General features: G+C 43.7%; 1 protein-coding gene across 1 annotated transcript; it reads right to left on the bottom strand.

The window, feature by feature from the left end:
• Nucleotides 1-1399: 1399 nt before the first annotated feature.
• Nucleotides 1400-21350, bottom strand: xpot (exportin, tRNA (nuclear export receptor for tRNAs)). Its single transcript, XM_040141846.1, has 25 exons — nucleotides 21178-21350; nucleotides 16998-17151; nucleotides 15221-15303; nucleotides 15005-15061; nucleotides 14848-14917; nucleotides 13676-13894; nucleotides 11922-12106; nucleotides 11022-11190; nucleotides 9537-9773; nucleotides 9251-9289; nucleotides 9098-9160; nucleotides 8887-9011; nucleotides 8219-8363; nucleotides 7990-8109; nucleotides 7719-7813; nucleotides 7346-7415; nucleotides 6979-7217; nucleotides 5411-5696; nucleotides 5083-5272; nucleotides 4523-4639; nucleotides 4305-4420; nucleotides 4168-4215; nucleotides 3985-4056; nucleotides 3191-3247; nucleotides 1400-3089 (listed from the first exon to the last, which is right to left on the bottom strand). Exons 2-25 carry the CDS (start codon nucleotides 17082-17084, stop codon nucleotides 3063-3065), a joined length of 2916 nt encoding a protein of 971 aa, XP_039997780.1. The 5' UTR covers nucleotides 17085-17151; nucleotides 21178-21350; the 3' UTR covers nucleotides 1400-3062.
• Nucleotides 21351-21806: the final 456 nt, after the last annotated feature.

Genomic DNA, 21806 nt, shown 5'->3' with positions numbered 1-21806 from the left:
CAACTCTCCTCTGCGTTTCCTGTGCAGCGCCGTGTAACTTGGTATTAATGGTAGGAAAAACAAAAATCTATAACTGCTGGTAGAGTGTGAAAGGTGGAGTTTTTGATTTCCAGAGGAATTTTCTTGAAAGAACGGTTTCTCTTGAAGCGACGTACGTGTTTATTAATCCTTCATTTATGACTGAATGGTCTGGTTTTGTGCACGTTTTTTCACGATGAATCCTTTTGAAGTTTACCAGTTTAACACCGTCTCTGTTTTACCTTGAATTAGAGCCAAATTACACGATTTACATCATTTTCTTGTCAACAAATCCCGCGTCCCTATTAACAAATGTCTGTTTAAATCCCAATGTGTATTAGTCCGCCGCTGAAAATAGTCCCCGACAAATGCACAGAGAAAAAGTATTTAGAAAATTTAGAAACACGTTGGTTTTTTTTCTTTTCAAGGGATTTGTTGACGCTAAGAAAAATGTAGAACAAACTGCTTTTATTTCTACTTTGTGCCCTAATGACAACATTTAACTGAAAGCAACACGTTCAGGCACTTTCTCTTGGAACTTTTATAAAACAAAAAAAAAATAAATAAGATTTAAAGCTCAAGAAAAACTGTAGGCAAATAAACCAGATGACACGAAACGGACTGAACGTCACAAAGTGATTTTAACAGTGGGAACAGTACAATGTGTGTGTGTGTGTGTGGGGGGGGTTCTATTTTCACAAAGTGGGGTGTCACAATACCCAAAGTTTAAGCGAAGAGAAGCATCTGTACAGAGTCACCGGTTAAAAGGTGGATTTGTTTTTCACATCACGCGGTTTTTACAGTTCTGTTTCCTCGCCTCACGCCGACCGGCTTGGTTTCGACCGACCGACGGATCCTTCACAGTGAAGCGTCGCACAACCAGTCAGTCGCCCCGAATTGTCTCGAATGCTTCGATAATAATGGATTCACTGAGCCGCATCTGTACACGGGCAAGGTCATGTTTTTCCACGGGCTGCGCACGAGCGAGTCCTATCAACGAGTTTGTGGCTTTTCTGCGGAAGCTTATTACGGCCAAGAAAAGAAAAAGAAAAAAAAAGTTAAGATTGACAAAAATAGAAATAGAGATTATGACATTTGTAAGGTCAGAATTATAAAACATTAATTCGATACCTTAACTTAGTTTGTCAAAATTTTGTCAAAAGAAAATTTATAAAAGCACAAAAATATAATAATAGAAGGTAAATTTATGACAGGAACTGAAAATAATGACTTTTTAGTGGAAATTAAGAGAAACTAAATCAAACGTTTGCTACGTCACAATTATACAATTTACAATTTTACTAAGTCAAATTTTGACATAAATCAATGTTATATTTTCTGAGTCAAATGTATGAGATTGTAAATTTCACTTTGAGTTGGATTTGCAAAGATCAAATTCTGAGAAACCAAGTCAACAGCAGATACTAAGAAACATTACGAGACAGTAACTGAAAATTTGGGATTTTTACTAAATAAATTATATTTACGGGCCCAAAAATAATTGTCAATATCATGAGATAGTAACTAAAACCTTTTAGACAAAATTATGTGATACCACCTCAAAGGCGTGTCAAGTCCCAATTATGAGATCTACAAGGTGAAAATGATGATAAACTATGAGCAGGTCAAAAAGAAAAAGTGATGAAAATAGTCACAGTAAGACACTTTTGTGAGACTGTAACTGAAAGACTAATTCACAAGGTCAAAGTCAGGAGGAGTCGTTTTTTAACGTTGTGATCGTCAAAATGTTCACGTTTAAAGCCACAACTGTGAGAGTTGCAAGGTCAGATACTCATTCAGAACTGCACGAGTCAAAAATATGATAAATAAAAATTACCATCCAAAAAAATACTCAATATGATGATTCTCATTTAAAGCGAATCCTTTTTAAGTCACAACGTCCAGTTTTATTGAGTCAAAAGGACCAAATCGACATTTTATGCAGGAATTCATGACTTTGACTGAGTGTCTCAGTTCCGACTTTGAGTTTTCGTTTTTCGTTAAATCTTTTTTTAAATCATTCCTAACTTTGATTTCATTTTCATTTCCACATGTAGTTTCCAGATGGGAATGAAGAGCTAAAGAAAAAAAAGAAAGAAAAACTCAACCTAGGAACATTATTTACATTTTTTAACATCTTATTCTCTTATTTACACTTTGTTCCTCCATTTTATGTTCATTTCCATCGGAAATTAAAAAAAAACAGCCAGAAGCGTTCGTGGCATTTTCAGGAAAGAAAAAAATTCCACGGACTGAAACCATGTCTTCAATTTTATCGTGAACTCCCCACGAGGGGCCGATGAAGCTCCAAACTGAGCATCTCTGTCCGATCAGGTAACAAATATGAAGAGTGGCTGAGATCATACAGAGAAGGTCTGATTTTAAACTGAGAACTGAGGAGAATCGAGTGGGTGGAAGGCGGATGCGCGTCGAGCCGGGCTGAAAGCACTTCACTTCACTTTTCACTTCAAACTTGGAAATCAACCGTCCGTTCCTCAACGCGTTCGAAAAAAGGAAATCAGAGCCACATTTTAAATCAAAATTATGCAAATCAGCCCTTAAATTTCGTCCCTTCTGTGGCAGTGAACGACATCCCCAGAAAAACAAAAAACAAACAAAAACAAAAAACCCTCCAATCTAGGATGTTCTGAAACGTGGTTCCTACTGTAAAGGTCTGACTAGAATAAAGCTATCGATACCCAAATCCTAACCGAGAGGAGATCCAGGATAGTTACCCAGCGGTTTCCAGACGGATCTGTTTTTTACGTCTAAAAGCCCTTTCCGCACAAGTTCTCCACATTCCGGATCAGAATTCGAGCTCCGTCACGTCTCGAGTCCACGTGGACAGCTCGTCCTCTCGGCGGCCGGAGGGGTTGATCCGTCCACCGACCTTCTGTCCATTTTCCAGACTTAGACAGACCGGGCTTTGTTATGCATTAACTTTTTAAGTGCAAAAGCGGCTCCTATGCTAAGTTCCATGTTTTTTGTTCCACCACTTCCCGTGAAGAGTCCTTTCAGTCCCGGTGAACTTCCAGTTTTATGTCCTACAGCTTCGCTCGCTGAAAGAACGCCTGCAAGGACAGGAGGGGGGGAGAATAATCCGGTGAGCCGGGAGCGGAATGAACAAGCTCGACCGGAGACACTGATGTAGTACGATAAAACACACTGCTACCTTTATGTAGTTCTTCAGGACTTTGACATCTGGTTGCTGAAGCACTTGACACAGCTCCTGTTAGAGGAGGAGGAAACGACACGATGTAAATGAAAAACGTACGTAACACGTCAAATAAATCGGGGCTGCAACCCACCTCTCTAAATATATTATAACACCTGTTTTCGATGAGTTAATCTGTAAAATGAGAAACGCTCATTACACTAAACCAAACCCCTGAGTGATTTTTACCCATCAGCAAATTACAACTGGACCAAAATAAACCATTAGGAAATTGGGGCTTTAATTATTACAGGGATATGGGGGTGCAAAAAAAAATCCCATTAAAATAACTGACACTGCATGAAATAGCGAAGTCACCCATCATCCGACTCCCGCAGCAAACTTTCTTCAAAATTAATGAACTGTTTCTTTTCATTTCATCAACTCAAGAAACAGAAAAGAAATGAAAGAGGAATTTTGGAACGTGCAAAAAGTTTGGGCGCCCTACGGTGGTACAGGAAACACTGCGCAGACGGAGCGAGGAATGGATTCCACTAAATGTCTGGTTTTCTGCAGCAGGACCCTGATCCACGGGAGACCTTTACAATCCACCATGACCCACAAGCCGGATCTGTGGGTAGACCTTCAACCTGCTGCGCGCCACAGCCTGACATTTTCGCTTTCATCATTTCCTCCTCTGCTTGGACCAGAAGACACTGACCGTCATGGGGATACGTCAAAATTTGTTCTCCTCCAATCACGTTTTAGGGCAAGTGCAGACGCTCTGCCGTCTGGTTTGGAAGTCGCCTCACCTGGGAGATCTCCGGTGACACCTGGAGCGAGGGCAGATACTCCTGCTGTAAGAACTGGATGAACTCCGGTCCCTGCAAGGAAACGTTGGGCAACGGTTTACAACCAACCCCAGTGACAGGAAATCCCGTCAGATCAGTGCATTTTTATGTAAAGTTACTTGAATCCCCTCAAAGTGCTTTTACCCGTTTGAGGTGGATCATTTTCAGTGTGATGGCGCACTCGGACAGCGTCTGGAAAACAAAGCGCGGTGGTACTGAAGACTGTGGAGAAACTGTCAGAAGGGGACATTTATAGGCTGGAGTCTGGGACGGATACTCACCAGGACCGTCTGAGCATCTGAGAGGTCGAAGGTCGGTTTGAGAGGGGCCAGGAAACATGCAGGGACGATGTGTTTGTAGATGAAGTCGGGGAAGCCCACCATGCCATCTTTACCTCCTGCGGAGTCGATGAGAACATCGTCAGGGGACGACAAGAACACAGAAACGAAATGAGACCGGTATGGACGTTTCAGCTGGATGCTTTTCTAGACTCTCTCACCCCACAGTTCGACCAGTTTGGACAGGATGATGAAGCAGGTTTTCTGAGCGATGGGGTCGGGGAAATCCACGGCTCCCTGGATGATGGTGAACACAACTCGCTCAATGTTCTCTGCTCCTGGAAACACAAGGTTCACGCCACCAAGTAACTAAAGGGTTTTCTGTCAAAGGAAGAGTCTGACGATTTAGGAAATACGCTTGTTTGCTTTCCTGCTGACTGTTCCATGTCCAGACTGACACAACTCCCACGTCTGTCCGTCAAAAACAAGGCTACAGCCACCAGCCAGTTAGCTTAGCTTAGCATAAAAAGGGGAGAAACGGGGGGAAACTGCTAGCCTGGCTCTGTCCGTAGGGAACACAGTCCACATTCACTGACAACCAGGTGTGGTGGAAAGCTAAGGAAAAGGCTAGTAAGTGCACCTTTGAGTTAGACGTGTATTAAATTGAAATTTGTTGATGTGTGAGTGTGTGTGAAAAGGGCAGGGTGAGACAGGGCAGACGGTAAAAGCCACCACAGATCACATGATCGGCACACGATCGTCGTCTCCGTGAGTAACTCACCCTGATTGGCCATCACCTCGTTCATTCCGCTCCCCGTGATGGTCTGGATGAAGCTGAAGTAGCTCCTCCTCAGCATCTGCTTCTCCAGAGCGGCCGCCTGGTCGTTGTCCTCCGCCGGCCGGGCCAGCACCTCGAAGATGGCGAGGACCAGCGGCATGAAGACCTGCTGCAGGAAGGGGGACACCTGCCGCTGCCGTGGCAACGAGAGAAAAAGCCTGTCAGTCACCCTGTCGCTTTAGCTCTAATCTCAGCCACTGCTGTTTAGACTTTAATCTGCCGTTCAACAATGACCCGGCTTCCACCTCCTGTCCGGACTTTTGCTGCGTACCTTGAACTTGGCGGTGATCTGGCTGATGAGCGGGATGAACTCCTGCAGGTCTTTGGCCTCGCAGTCCTTCAGCATGTGTTCGGAGGCGGCGGGGATGAAGGGCAGCACCTCCTCCTCCAGGCAGATGATCATTCGGTGCAGGAAGGAGCGGACCGAGCTGCGCAGCACCCCCCGCTGGACGGGACAGCTCAGTGCAGGCAGGAAGGTCTGCAGACAGTCTCTGTAGACCTCCGTACAGCCGCACTGCTTCACCGTCTGCTTGTTGCTGAACGCCTTACTGGTCCGACTGCAAACGGAGAACCGAACCAGGGGACAAAGAGGGGCGGTGATGAGTTCAGGTGTCCAGTTTCTCTACAGATACTGTTGAAAAATGACGATCCTTACTCGTCCGTTGTGATTTTGGGCTAAAGAAATGAAAACTCACTCCACTTGGACTAAACACAGAGACACCAGACCTCTGTGTGACAGCGGGCTTGAACAACCTCGACTATCGTGGTCATAAGGAGTGAAAATGGAAATGGCAGCTGGTTTGACTCTCCCACCTTCTCTAGACTTCTTTCCACCCGTTTCTCTTTGTTGTGGGCTCTACTTACTCACAGATAATCTTATGTAAGACAACAGTGTGACTCGCTGTCCGTTCTCCTCAGTGACTGTGATACAGAGATGACGGTACCCGGTAACGGTATTATTAAACAGTTATTTGTATCATTATTAATAAACTTGAGTATCCAGACAAAGAGCCCAACTCTATGTGATGAAACTGAACAGCTGTGAAAGGTCCCAAGAGAAATGCAGAAAGGGGACGTTTAAACTCTAATACGCCTGGACTGACCTATTGCAGCCGCTTGGTGTATACACACACACACACACACACACACACACACACTGGAGCGTTTGTGTATGTAGATGAGATCACAACTTTTACTCTACTTAATAAATGCCCAAAGTCAGAGTTAATGTCTTGAAGTATCTCGTTTTCCCTGGAAAACAGTTTAAATCCCAAAGATGTTCAGTTTATTATCTTAAAAAAAAAGAAGAACACGAGCAAATATTCACTTTGAGAGGCTGGAACCAAAATAACAAACTGCGTCTCAGCTTCTGAAGCAGACGTCCATTCGTTTTCTGCTGATTCGACTCATAGCTTCAGATCTACTTTGCGTTTTTCTACCATTTCTGTGATCTGAGGGACAGAAGATGATCGGAAAGACCAGAGAAAACTGGTCGTGTTCAGAATCTCTGCAGAAGAAGTCGGTGATGTTCAGCAATCACGATCCACATCTACACCAAAACAGGCAAACAACCACGGCTGGAGATTTACCCAAACCTTCACCGTAGGATTCACCCTGTGGGGACCAGCTGCTTTTTCCCTCTTCATACTCAGAGAAAATGTTGGTTATACTGAGTTTCCATCCAACTTTATTTTGGATTCTGAACATATGTAAATATGTAAACGTCTGTCGTGACACGAGCCGGTTTTGAGACGAAAGCCCTCAGAGGAATTAAGCGTAATGTGAACGACCAACAGTCCGGTAAAACCTGAAAACCCCGGTCTGGACCCTCATCCTCACCTGGCGAATCCGACGGCGTGGCTCAGACAGTCGGCGAGGGCGGCCTGTCTCTCCTCCTCCGTCTCCTGAGGCATTTTGGCGAGCAGCAGGCGGAAGGCCTCCATCAGCGGCGTCAGCAGACTCCTCATCAGCGCCTGTTTCCTCTCTACAGGACTCTCTCCGTTCACAATCAGAACCCCCGCCGTCTCAAACATGAACAGCTGGTCGTCACTGGTCAGCAGCGCCAGGAAGCCGTTTTCCTGGACAGAGGACAATGTAGAGAGCTCACGACAAAGGTACGAGGCAAAGGTCGCGGCTGGGATCACGCAGGATTTGTCCCTGTCTGACGACCTCAAGAGTTTCTGGGTAAAGAAACGATGATACTCACGGGAGGAGCGAGTTCCAGCAGGTCCTGGATCCTGGTCAGGATGTCCTCGATGAAGGCATTCATGTGTTTGCTGTCAGCAGAGAGCATCATTAACATCGTCATCAACACAACCAGTAAACAGTCCAAACGTAGTCCACGATATCCTACTATGAAAACGTCAAGTTGCTTCGTTAGCATAAAGTTATCGTCTTGTGACTGAAAAATGAGGCTGAGGTGAATCGACACCTCTGATAACAAAATCCCGACACTAGGAGCTTCACCAAACTGACGTTTACTGCAGGACTGTTGAAATGTTCTGCTCTGTCGTGTTTCAGTCACTTTCTCCACCTGGTGTCGACCACTCAGAGGAGAGAGTGACTGAGGCTGGACTCACTGCAGAGTTTTGATGAATCTGGAGAAGAGGTAGGCCACTCTGCTGCGGACCTTTGGGCTGTTGTGTCTCAGTCCTCTTTGGTCCAGAAACGCCATCTGGCAGTGAATACGACACGGTTCTGCTTTAGGCAAGTCTTCAGACACACAGTGGTTAGATTTGATTTACAACACCTCAGAGGCAAAGAAAACCCGACTACCCTCATTGTTCGTTTAAAGAACAACGCACTTCAACGTGTGGGTTTTCTTGTGCCTGCTGAAAAAAACTCTCTCACCAAAACATTTGGAATGTGCTGAGGCTCCACGATGAAGAATTTATCGTATCGAATGACCGTCTCAAAGAACTCCAGGGACACGGAGGTGTGCCGGTAGCTGCTGACGCCACAGGACACCAGCTGAAGATTCAAATGAAAAAGACGTAAGCGCAGGAAAGCGCTGCGCAGTGTGACACAGCAGGAGAATGCAGATATTATACAGCCGTAACACTGAGGCCACGGGACTGACCGTCCTCATCATGTCCTGCAGAGCGCTCGTCTTCGCCGTGTCTCCGGAGAAATGAGCGCCGTGAGACGCCGGCAGGGCCTCGCCCAGCATGTACAGCAGCCTGATGGCCACCTCCACCTCCATGAACGGGGCCGTCTGCCAGTTCCTGGAAAACAGATGAGATACAGGATAAGGCTCTGAGTCGGCAGGTCTCAGAGCTACATCGCTGAGACCTGCCGCTTGAGACCTTTGTTTTGTTTTTTCGGTTCTTGGTTCGCATCGGGCTAAACGTACACTGCTCACTGGATGGTCTCTATGCGCGTGTTCCTTAGGGGAAGCCGCATCTACTCGTGCAGGCCACATCCATTTCTGCCAATAAAATTAGCTACAGATTTTTTAGGTGGCGCCATGACACAATTTTCTATCGGCTCACCGATACCTTGTTCCACTGTCACCAAATTTGGCAGATCCAGTATGCCCTCGTGTACTGTCACAACAAATTTGGAGAGAATCAAATCATGTTCAACTCTTGACTGAAATTAAAGAAATAACATTACTTTGCATTCCAGGGCTCCGTGCTTCCAGATGCACTGCAGGAGGGCGGCTGACGCTGCCCATATGTGTAAACCACCCCTCTAACGTGCATATTTGAGCTCTTTCACTTTAAATCAGTAACAGCGGGATCTTACTGCATCGTGTTGGTGAAGACTCGGCGCACGGCCTCCAGCAGCAGCTCGGGAGAAACCTGAGCCAAACGATCCAACAGCATCTTCAGCTGCTTCCTGTACTCCACAAACATCGCCTCGTCCTCTCCCTGACAAACCAAAGCACAAGGTCCGTTGTCGGCTGATGTTCCCCGAGGGTAACGGGGGACGGTCAGCGCCGAGCAAAGGGACTCACCTCATTTTCAAAGTTGTACTCGTCATCATACGTCAGTTTCTTCATCACAGCGAGCATGATCGCCTGTGGTGAAAAGGCAGGAGTCGTTTTTATATCATTTTTTACCTGAAAAGAAAAAAAATCTGCCTGCACCATTTATAATCAAAGACTCACCTCTATGTTTGTTTTCTGCTGATCTGTCAGTTGGGGAAGCTACAAAACAAAATAAAATGTTTTTAAAACCGCAACAGCGACGATCTCAACTTTACTGGTGATTATTTTCCACATTGATTGTTGATCCTTAAATATCAGAAAACCGTGAAAAAGGCCCTTTTAAAATTCCCTAAAGACGGAATTGAGATTATAAGGTTACTGGTTTTGTCGGACCATCCGAGGGCGACAGTGGCTGAAAATAACGTGAGGATTTTGTGGCGACGATACTATTGCGGTTCCTCAGCACCTGTTTGAGGACGTGCAGGTATTCGTAGCAGAAGCCGACGATGTTGGCCGAGATGTCGTCATCCTCGTGCACCAGCAGCTGCAGCAGCAGCGGCACCTTGGCCTCCACGGCCTGGAGCGTGTCAGTGGCGTCCTTCACGTTGCCGGCTTTGGCCAGCTTGGTCCAGCTCAGCACCAGACTCTGACCCATCCCGTTGACCAGCCGAGAGAACTTGGCCAGGAAGTCCACGTCCTCCTCCTGACAGGACGGGAAGGGGAAAATAAAACACTCTGCCATCCAGGACGTGAGGAGAAGCAGGAAAAGCACGTGAACTCGTGGCCCCGGGGCGAGAATATAAACATGTGGCTCTGAGGTGAACCCGGGCCTCTATTCTCTCTTATCTGCACTGACCTACAAAAACCTTCACGCAACCACCGAACAACCAGTGTTCTACTTGCTCCTGTGCAGCTGGGTGTGTGTCAGTAACAGGATAAAAACACTTTATATTTTCAGCCCAACATGAAATTGATTTTTTTTTTTAAAAGTCAATAAAGTTTAATTAATAAAATAAAAGGCACAAGATTTAGATCATTTATAAATCAGCTAACACACGCTCATGAAAAGTCTTTTCTTAGGACACAAAAACTATGAAAATTAGAACCCTAGTTTTCTTTATTAACACTGTATTATTATTCATTAGTATTTTCATCTAATTTGTACTAATATGCACCCATTTATTTTACATTTGTGTCCAGCTTTCTGAGGTTAGGTTAAATAGTTTCTGACAACTTTAGGTTAGAGTTTGGTCATATTCTCACCGCTTATACTGTTTTCAGAAAAGAAAAACCCCGACGAGTCCACGGGTTCTGCTTCTGTTTGTAAATATGAAACGACTTCATGTGTTTTTGCGGAAATAGCTATGAATGTGACGTGCAGTTTGCCCGACATAGGAAGTGTCACTAGAAAATGAAAAAACTTAGGAAATTCAAAACATTTTCAATGAATGCATATTATATGTATGCACATTAATTCACAGACAAATCTGTTGTTGCCCTGGTAAAAAAAAAATAAACTCAATAACACAACCGTCCTGTAGTAAATCTTCCTTCGTGAAGGTTTTAATGTGGCTGAAACTGGTCATTCTGGAGGATGTAGTACTCTTAGGTTTAGCTAAGTGTACCTAATAAATTGACAACTAAGTGCACATCACAGCTCTAAATACTGCACAAACACCGCAAATGCAGCAGCGTTAAACGGCAGCGGATTACTGATGCCACCTGCGCAATGATATTTTCTTCAAGACACTTTCTTGCCGCGACATAAAACGAACCAATCTCGTTTTCCTCTAGATTTATTTTTTTGTTAAGTGGCAGCAATACTCTCCCCTAACGTTCCCATGGATACGCTGGTCCAGTCATCAGACAGGATGAATCATTTCCCGTGTTTATGGCTCCAAATTTACTTTTCGTGTTAAGCCAATATGTCAAATCAAAGTGGAGCTCGCACCTGTTCCACGTTGAAGAATCCGGCAGACTGCAGCACTTGGCACAGAGACTCCACCAGTTTGGTTTTGTCCACGGGGTCCATTCCTTTGTTGACGATTTCAAACAGGCAGTCGCAGGCCTCCTCTCTGAGCTCCTCCACCGACATCTGACTCAGCAGCAGATTTACAAATCTGAAAACACACGGCAGACACACACACACACACACGCGCACAAAGTGACCAACACAGTGGAAAAACCTGACATTTCCCCCACACTGTCTGCATAAGCGATGTGGATCTGATTATCCAGAAAACCTGAGCAGTCATGTCAGCCGGCTGTCAGATCAGAGTCTGATTGGGTTTGTCAACACGGCCTGTCAGCGTCTGTTTGTGTAAACAGACACTCAAGGGACGAGAAAGGTGAAACATGAGACAATGTCCCCGGCTGCAACGTCAGAATTTAATCTTTCCGCGCTTGACTCTGATATGCAACTTTGTATGTGCAAATGCGGTGCGTGACTTTCTTGATGCAACTTCAGTGCCCAACTTTTGTTGTGTGACTTTCCTCTCGCTTTTTTTGATGCACTACTTTCTTCACGCAACTTAGGTACGCTACTTCCTCCCCGTGACTTCCTTCACACAACTTTCTTTACCCGACTTTGGTGCACAATTTTCTTCACGCGGGTATTTGACACAAAATGGGAGACAGAAATGTTACCATTGCATTTTGTGTTTCCTCTGCTGTATCAAAAATACACCAACAATGCAAAAATAAAGAAAATCTACAGCGTATAAATTGGTCAATGATGCTTGTGGATCTACTACTGATCTGTTAGACAAACACTCTGTTAAACTGGGAAACGCCGCGTCTGCTTTTAAAAACCGCTCCGCTCGCAGCCTTTTTCCTGTGTTTTGAGACTGACCGGTCATTGGCGATGAGGTTGAGGTCGATCCAGGACACGTAGGCTCCCACCACCTCCAGACACTGACAGGTGAGCTCTGGGTGGGACTGCTGGTACGTCTGCAGGATCTGGAACCAGGACTCCACCAGGCTGGGGATGCACTGCTCCCGCATTGTGTCTTTGATTAAAGTGTTTCTACGAGTCTCCTGGGGGAAATATACGACACGATTATCAACCCGAGTCGTCGGCTCAAGTTACCGATTCCCAAAGGAATAGATTATATGTATTCCCAAGAATATGACACAATGACATCTATTAATGAAAAAGGTACAAAAATAACACGAAACAACCAAAAATTCACGTGTGGCATGAGAAAACAAAACGAAACGACAAACATTTACTGGATTTTCCATGACTCGTTTATTCCACCACTGTGTTCTACGCTGTAATAGTCTCATCACTTTCTTTCCTTGCAAACCAGTTTGTTATTGCGCAGCCATCTTAGTTATATATGCTGATCACTACTTTGTGGGTTTTACTTTGAAGAAAACCGCCTCCTTTTCCTGTATTCATCATATCAGGTCTCATCTTCTCTCCCTCTCACCAGCTCAGCCTTTAATATTTAAATCTGCAGGTCAACATACAAAGAATGTCACATTTGTCTACAGGCACTTAAGCCGAGACCATTCAACAGCCCCGGAGAACCGATTGTCCAGCAACGGATCAATATTTGATTGGGTTTAAAAAAGGAGCTCGGTTCATTTTTTACAGTCACTGACATCTTAGTTCTTTCAACGAGGGCATACGAACTCTTCACAACTACGTCACTACTAAATCATCGCCATGTTCTTTCTAAAATCCCAAATAAAAGAGTTGTTATGTCCTCTGTGTACTGAATGACAGAAGTGAGTAGTAACAAGTTACTAGTTGAGGAAATTCTACCTGGCGGAGTATAAAAAGGATGCTGTATATCCTCTATACTTTTTATACTACTATAAGGAGCTTAGTCAATTAATCAATGAGTCAACTGCAACTGTTTTGATCATTTTTTTATCATTGGAGTCATTGTGAAGGTTTTCTGTTTTCCTCTGGGTTATACCATTGCAAATATCATGAGAGAGAAAATCCTCTGTGGACTGATCCATAACAAAAATAACCATTAATTTTAGACCTGCTCATTTGCCTTGGAAGATAAATGACTTACGTTGGTGATTCTTTTCCTGTTTTTCGGCACCAGTTTTTTAATTAATTGTTTTTTTTTTTTAACCTCGTGAAGTTCCCCACTGCTCATGTGGTTTGTGTCAGTAACTGCTTTTGTACTTTTACTTAAGTGACTCATTTACTTGTACTTGGGGTTCATGTTATTGTAAAGTAACAGTACTTGAGTTCACGTTGTGGCTGCTCTACCCACCTCTGTTGTCTCACCTCCTCAATTTTTCTTATAATTTGTGCAACATTAAATCGTTCTCTCCAGGAAACATGTTGGGAAATTATTAAGAAATCACAGGAACTCTACACTATTTTCTTCTGTAAGTTAATCTTGAATAGGAATTTACTTGAATATTTATCCATCCGATAGTTTGAGGCAGTTTCTGTTTCCTCGCTGAACAGACTGATTTCCAGCAGCTGGGTCAAAAACCACATCCCAGAGACCCCCAGTACAGTCTCCTGACATCCAAACTAATTCCCAGCTTTGTCTTGTTTCAAATAAAACTCTCTAAATGCCGCGACGCTGCAGAAATTCCCGGCCTGACGTTAGAGAGAGAGTGTCTAACCTCAGGTGTGTGGAGGATGTCTCTGTCGACCACCTCGGCGTCGATGGCCATCAGCGTCCTCAGGTAGATGTCGACGCCGTGAGGGTTCAGACCCACCAGAGACAGGATGTCGAAGAAGAACTTGGGCCACAGAGTCAGATACTCCATGACGAAGGTGAGGGCCAACACCTGGGCCGCCTTGTTCCTGATGAACGGCTTCTCGGGCTGAGCGTTCATCAGCTGCGGTCACGGAGCAGGGACAAAAGAGAAAACATCAACAGTCTGCAGGAGATTCTCAGTCTCAACAACTTGTTGAGGAAGCTCTTTAACTACTGCCAGATAATTGGCTATTTTCATTCAGCTACAGTTTTCTTGCTACAACATTACACACGTTTTGTAACTGAAGCTTTGATACTTTCTCTAAAACCCAATAAAAAACTTCATTTGCAACCGAAAACCAGAAAACGAATCAGCATCTACTTTGATAATCGACCAACCCGATGTACCATGTTATTAGCGGAGGACCACATGTTCACATCATGAAGTTTGAAAAAGAAACAATATTCACTATGTAGAAAAATTAAGTACATGTTACTTGGCTACTCCCTCAACTACACACTTAATGTATTATTATTTCCATGTAGTATCCATTACATACTGTTTAAGAACAATCGTCACGACAGTAAATCAGAGTTAACGTCGGTTTAAACCGTCTCTTTACCTGGCGAATGAAAAAAGTACCGCATCTTTTTTTTACTGTATCTTCTGTTTTGTTGTTTCAACATTCCTCATTTTGTTTTCTCTCCACTTTATTTCACATAGGTTTTGTTTCCGTTGCACAGTCTTGCGACGCACGTCACATCACATTTCACTGTACATCCTGTGGTGTCGCACGTGACGAAGAAAACCCGAACGAGTCCCTGAATGTGTGTTACTGGATTCTTAACACCGATGCCTTTTACATGTTAGCAGCAGTTCCGTGATTTGGTTGATTGAGACGGGGCTGATTTTAACTCCTTTATTATACTAACTTTATTATGACCTGATCATACGTTTGTATACGTGTAGTGCGGTAAAAAGTACAATATCTCCCTCTGAGACGTAGCGGAGTGGACGTACAAAGTAGTAACACACGGGAGGTAAAGTACAGCCCACATGTTGGTAACTTTCCACCGCAACACATTGTACTGTACCTGACACTGGAGCCACTTCATCAGAGTCTCTCTGATGAGCTGCTGCTGAACAGCACTCAGACCGGCATGTCTGCAACACAACCAACAGTAGACAGGTTGAGACGGTTCATTCAGAAAAAACTGCGAGAAAGCCAACAAAACAGAACCACGTCATTACCTGAACTTTATCTGATGTTCCAAAACTTGGAAGCAGAAGAACTTCACATGGTCGTCACTGAAATAACGAGCAGATAAACAGGTTAAAGCACATCTGAAACGAGCCCTCGAGCACCAGCAAATATGACAGGGTCACATTATTGTGTACGACGGCAGGATGTTTCCTCTCAGCTGCAGACGGGAAACGTAAAACCTGCGTCGCGGCTGCGAAACTCACTGGTAAATCCCTTTAGCCAGGGCCTCCGCACACACCTCCCAGGCATCCTGAGACTCCTTCAGCTGCTCAAAGTATGCCATGGCCTGAGGAAGCACAGGCGTACACAGACATCAGTCTCGCAAACTCAAGTCATTTTGCTTTCTGGAGTACATCACTTGTTAATGCCGTTACTCTCCAATGCTGAAATAATACAACATGCATAAACCATGTACCTGTATTAATGAAAGGATACAATATGCATTGTTTATGCTCCAGATGGAAATGAATAATGGAAACAGAGGGGGGGGTCCACAGGTCATTGTGCGATATTGCGTAATTAAAGAACAAAAAAGCTAAAAAAGAAGCTCAGATTAAAGTACAGCTGAAGATGATTTTGAAGTGTCAATGACAAAAAATGATGGTTTTATTTAAAGGGTCTGTAATTTCAGAATAATTTCCAAGAAGTTTCCCGGAAAAAAGGCTATAATTCAGTACAGATTATAAGGAAAACACAGACAGTGTTCAGTTGGTACATCTCCAATTAGTGCAACCCATGTGAGTCAGACAAATATAAAATTCAACATGTGTGTAGAATTATGTTCATAATAATAAATGGCTGATGAATTAATATTTACTTTGGTTTAAATGGAGCAGTTCTTTGAAGTACAGACCCACTGTCCCTATAATTAGAACCAAATTACACAGTTATTTCCACGAAACGCCTTGGAAATTACCACAACATTACGGACTCGAAAGATGAAGTGTTACCAGATTCTGAAAAGACCTCTTTTCCATTTCCATGGACTTTTACGACAGTCCAGATTTTCACTATGTTCATTTCTTCAACCAATCTACACCATGAAAACTATTAGCAGCTCCCGTGAGCAGTGTAACCATGAATGTACAGACAACTATCACTGGATCACTGCTGCCACTGAAGAAAACTTCTTCACATGGCGGTTTTCTGGTAATATTTCTGTGCAGACTCGGGGACATTTATCCTTTGCAGATTGTAACATCACCGGAAAACGCGGGTTCCGCTGATCCCGGCGGTGTTTGCATCACGTATGTGTGTTCTGATTTAACGGAGTTGTGTGCAAGTTTAAATGAAACTGCGTCAATGCTGCTCGTGGCCGATGTTTTGCTTGTGTAACTGACTTATTTATGTCCGCAGATAGTCAGATTTCACCTGATTGGACTGTTTATCTACTTAGCTAAAACCCCCACAACACTAATTTAATAAGGAGAAGCTGGAACCACTAAACGGTTTATCAAATTTGCCGAATAATGACAAACCATGAATCGATTTTTTCTGGTCAGTGGATTAATGGATTCATTGAATTGTTTCAGCTGCAGATGATGCTAAATTGTCCAAAGTTTCCATCAACTAAATATTGACTAAAAACAAGAGAGATGACTAAATCTCACACAGACTTCTGATCTCAGAACAGAGGTTAAATCTAAAAAATAGAGAAAAATAACAGTAGAACTTTGTGCTGAGGCCTTGTGGGGAGAACTGGTCAATAACTAATTTTAAACAGGACTTTTTCTTTTGTGCAGTCTGCTGTACACATGATGAATGTGCTGATAAACTTAAAACCACCAGCTACCTCCCACACTCAATGAAAACTTTATTTTATCCAGACTGCAACGTTTTAGGATTCAAAACTTTGAAACGTGAAATGGTGAAACGTCCTCCGACATAAATGACGCTGCTGTAAACTCAACACAGAGAAGATACTAGAGTACAGTATCTGAAGGTCATGGACCGGTCAAACGGAGGGACTGGGCGCCTCACCCTCTGCCTGTAGCGGGCGTCGGCGTTCGGGTTGAGCCCCAGCAGGGCCTGCTCGTCCATGACTGCAGCGACAGACTGGCAGGCCATTCGTGGGTTAGCTTTCCTCCAGGGCAGGTTCTCTCCAATCTGCTGCTGTCGGGCAGATGTCTCTCATCTGGGAAATCAGAGCACAAAGGGAAGAGAACCCTGACGTGAAACATACCGATAGCATTTGTGTTTTCCGCCCCGCCACGCCACCGCAGAATCTATCATTACATTTACATAGCTCTGCATTATGACTGATGAATCTACTGTTCACACCGTCCTTGGAGATTCCGAGGATCACGTATATGTCCCAGAAAATAACAGAAAAGGATGCACAAGACAGGGCCGGACCAAGCAGATATAGAACATACTCATGTGACAAAGCAGTTTTTATAACTTTAAAAGGTGCTTGACTAGGATATTTAAAGGGAAATCTAGGATTCAGAAGGGCGTGACCCTGTTGGCTCCCAAGGATCTCGATCGATTAGGATACCTCAAGTAGTCTCCCAATTTCTTTTTAGACTGAAGGAGGCATCATAACTGTCTGCAGACGCATAATAAAACTGAGGGGACACACAATCCATACACCAACTAGAGCTGTGCAATATAAAGGACAACAGTGTAACAGTATTAATCTGAATATTTATCAAATAAACACATATCATGACATGACAAATGTATGCATCCTAATAATTAAACTGATGTTCAATGCAAGTTTACCTTCCCACTGATTTGTATTATAGCCGCCAAAAAAATCTCACTTTGATAGTTATCAGATTATGATCCACTGAACCACGACAACATTTTGAAACTGTCTTTCAAATTGTGACTCTGATTTCCTTCCAGCTATCTGCCAGCTACCATCTTTATTTGTATTAGGTCACAGAGACACAGCTTGCGAAAAAGGTTGAAATTTGTTTTTATTGTTCAGTAAACGGAACATTTTAATCAACCAGGTGGTTACGTGAGTCTTTGAGGATTCTGGAGATGTCTACAGAGACCGGGCAGGTTTTGTTAAGTGACCTGCTGGGTTTTCAAACTGAGCAAAGTATTTATCTCAGATCCTTTACTTAAGTAAAAAATACCAAGAAAACAATGTAAAAATACTCCATGACAAGTACAAGTTTTATCAGTTAAATTTAGTTTCAAAGTTTTAGAATTAAAAAGTAAATTTGTCGCAGAAAAATTGGTTCCTCTGACTGATACAATAAATCAGATCATTGATCCTGAGTCACGGAGGTTTCAGCAGCGTTTCCCTGGTGGAGCTGCTTTTAACTACGTCATAGACAGGTAGAGTGTTTAGTCCACCGGTTCCCAACCTGGGGGTCAGGCCCCTCCAGAGGGTCACCAGGTGAACCTGAGGGGTGGTCAGATGATTCATGAGGACACAAGGAAAAACACAGTTCTGATTCACTGATTTGGGTAAATTTTTCAGATTTTTCTCTAATCTTTGCTTTTTTTTGAAATAGTGAAGATTTTTGCCTCTTTAGGCCTTGAGCTTGTTTTGAAATCAAACCATCTGAGAAGTTTAGAGGGGAAATGTCTCCTTTGTAGTACTGACAACACTGATTCCTTGTAAAGACCCAAAAAGATTGGGAATCACGGGTTTTAATGATGCATTTTACCAGTCAGAAAGCTTTCAAATGAACATGTTGCAGTAAAAAGCCCAATATTTCCCTCTGAAATGTGGCGGCACAGGAAGTGTAAAGTAACAAACAAGTACAAGCACCTCAAAACTGTACTTTAGCACAGTTCTTGAGTAAATATACTTAGTTTAGAGCCACAACTGATGATTATTTTCATTACTGATTACTTACTTCTTCAATGAATTATTTAGTCTACGGAGTAGAGCTACAACAATTTGTCCAATTTTCTGCTGATATACTCAGACAAAACTGAAGTTACTGTGCTTGGCCGCCAACACCTCAGGAACACGTTATCTAATGATATAGTTACTCCAGATGGCTCTGCACTGACCTCCTCCACCTCCACCTCCTCCTCCTCCTCCACCACCACCACCACCACCACCACCACCACCACCACCGAACCTGGTAGTTCTCTTTGATCAGGATTTGTTCTTTAACTCCTACATGAAACAAACCTGAAGCTCTGCCTTTTTTTTCACCAACGTAACATTGTAAAATTCAGGGACACCCTATCTAGAAAAAACGCAGATAAACTAGTCCATGCTTTCGTTACCTCCAGGCTGGATTATTGTAATTCCTTATTATCAGGTTGTCCCCAACAAATCTCTAAATACTCTCCGGCTGATCCAGAACACTGCAGCACCAGGACTGAACTAGGAACTAGGAAAAGAGATCACCTTTCTCCCATATTAGCTTCTCTGCATCGGCTCCCTGTAAAATCCAGAATTAAATTTTAAATTCTCCTCCTCACCTACAAGGTTTCTACCTGTTAAAAGGGAGTTTTTCCTGGCCACTGTCCAAGTGCTTGCTCATGGGAGAATGATGGGTCTCTGTACATAATGTTATAAGGACTTCGGTCTAGACCTGCTCTACAGGAAAAGTGCTCTAAGATAACCTCTGTCATGATATTAGCTCTGTATCAATAAAATTGAATTGACCTGAACTGATTAGTCAGAAAACGAATCAACAATTATCTGGATAATGGGTCAATCGTTATTTTTTTTAAAAACAAGAAGAATTATCTGTTTCCATCTTATCAAATGTGAATATTTTCTGGTTTCTTTAGTCTTCTATGATAGTAAAATAATTATTTTGGGTTTCTGACTGTTGGTTGGACAAAACAAGACATCTGAAGACGTCACACTGAACTGTGAGTAAATGGGACGGATATTTTTTTTCCCCCAATTTTCATTTTACAGACCAAACGGCCAATCGATTGACGGAGAAAATAATCTGCAGATTAGTTGGTAATTAAAATCCTCAGCAGTTGCAGCCCTACTCTGAAACATGAACGCTTCGCTGAGCTGAATGTGACGCCGTCAGCTGTCTTTGTTTTGCTGGAAACTGGAACGGCCTGTCCCTGGTTGTGACCCCCGTCCACTCACCGTACAATAAAACCCACCTTCGACTGGGCAGTTAAAATGACCAGCGGTTGATGGTGTGTGTATGTTTGTTTGTTTTTTTGCACTGGAACTCAGTTACCACGCTGTGCCAATGAATTACCAAACGATTACCACACCACTGTTGCCTGGCATTAATAATGAAGTATTTAGGCATCTATCTAAGAAGCCCCCCCCCCAAAAAAACCCAAACTCTTTCTATGTAATCATTTATGAAAAAGAAAAGTACCAACTCTACCCGTCGGAGGTTGAAACCTTCAAATATCTGGCTTCTTTCTCTCTGCTATTTTCGCCTGAAAAATGACTAATGACTGAACCGGTTACTCGATGTGGCCGCCGATTAACTTTCCGCGGATGGACTAGCTGATCGGTCGACTGAGCGTTTCAGCTCTACCTCGCCGGGCTGCTGGGTGCCCAAGGGGGACGCTCCGGATGAAGAAACCAACCCTGACAACTGCTGTTTACTCGTAAAACCCGCAGCCAGTGTTTGTGGAGGATGGAGAGGACGGCTCCGGCTACATGATGCAACACACTGTCAACACTTTTTAGCCACGACGTCTCGGTTATAATGTTAACAACGTGAATAAAAAAGTTCCGCTGGACATTTAGGTGGTCAAACAGTCACATACATGCCCGCGTTTGCGGATGAAGAGTGGGGAAAGGTAACGTTACCCGGGCCACTCCTCTAAAAGTTGACACTGCAGCGCTACATGCTAACAACTTCACTCCAATACAAAATAGCTGACTGCGGCTAACTCCGGCTAGCTCCGGTTAGCCGGCTACGTTAGCTTCGGAGCTCGGCTGCTGGAGTAATCCTGACACGGTAACGGCTATTAAACCCCGGTCATCGCCGTGAGGCTCCGTCTAACGGCCCCAATGACAGCGTGGGACAAGTGAGAGCAGTTTTACGGTGGTTGTTTTTTTTGTTTTGGTTTTCTTTCCTGCTTGTTTATCACGGCTCGGTAACGTTACCTGCTGCTGCTGCTGCTGCTGCTGCTGTCTCGCTCGCCTCCGCTGCGAAAATGTCACGATGACAAACTCCGCCGCAGTTTGTTCCACAAGCAGAGCGCAATAATGAAAAAAACAAGCGGCTTTTCCTGTGACTCTTACCTTAGTGAAAACTTAATTCATCAAGTGTTTCTCCCCCCTTCTCTCTCTCTCTCCCTCTCCCCCGGTCCCGTTAACTCATCACGGAGCCGCTGCGAAGTCTCCAGAAATCAGTTGCACGTCGGCTGGACTCACACGACTCGAGCCGCGGTGCGGCGTGTCCGCCCGGATTAGTATCCGGGTCACGGCCGCAGGAAGCGATTCATTCACACCGCGGTCTAAAAACCACCAATATTAATGATCAATGCATGTAATTTCATCTTGATTGTTGTATTGTACCTGTTATATTTTATACAGAGAGTTGGTCTGTTGTTCGTGGTGTGCGACTCTTTTGTACCTGACGTTAGCGGACTTTCCTGAAGTTGGTTCCCGATTGGTATGAAAGTTTAGAGAGACTCAATATTTCTTTAGTTATAAAATGAGATCAAAATTCAAAAAAAAAAAAAAAAAAAAAAGCCTTTACTGTTAAACCCCATATTTACATTTTTATGAAACCTTTATTCAGTGTTAAAACCAGTGGTGGAGAGTAACTCCGAGGCGCAGTTTTGAGGTAACTGTACTTGATTATTTGTATTTTCTGCTACTTTATTTCAGGGGGAAATATTTTTACTTTTCTGGTCTCAAAGCTGGAT

The sequence above is a fragment of the Xiphias gladius genome, chromosome 2 (genome assembly GCF_016859285.1).
Source record: "Xiphias gladius isolate SHS-SW01 ecotype Sanya breed wild chromosome 2, ASM1685928v1, whole genome shotgun sequence".
NCBI lineage: Eukaryota > Metazoa > Chordata > Actinopteri > Istiophoriformes > Xiphiidae > Xiphias > Xiphias gladius.
The sequence above is the reverse complement of the archived record's forward strand: the minus strand, read 5'-3'. Positions and strand labels throughout refer to the sequence as shown.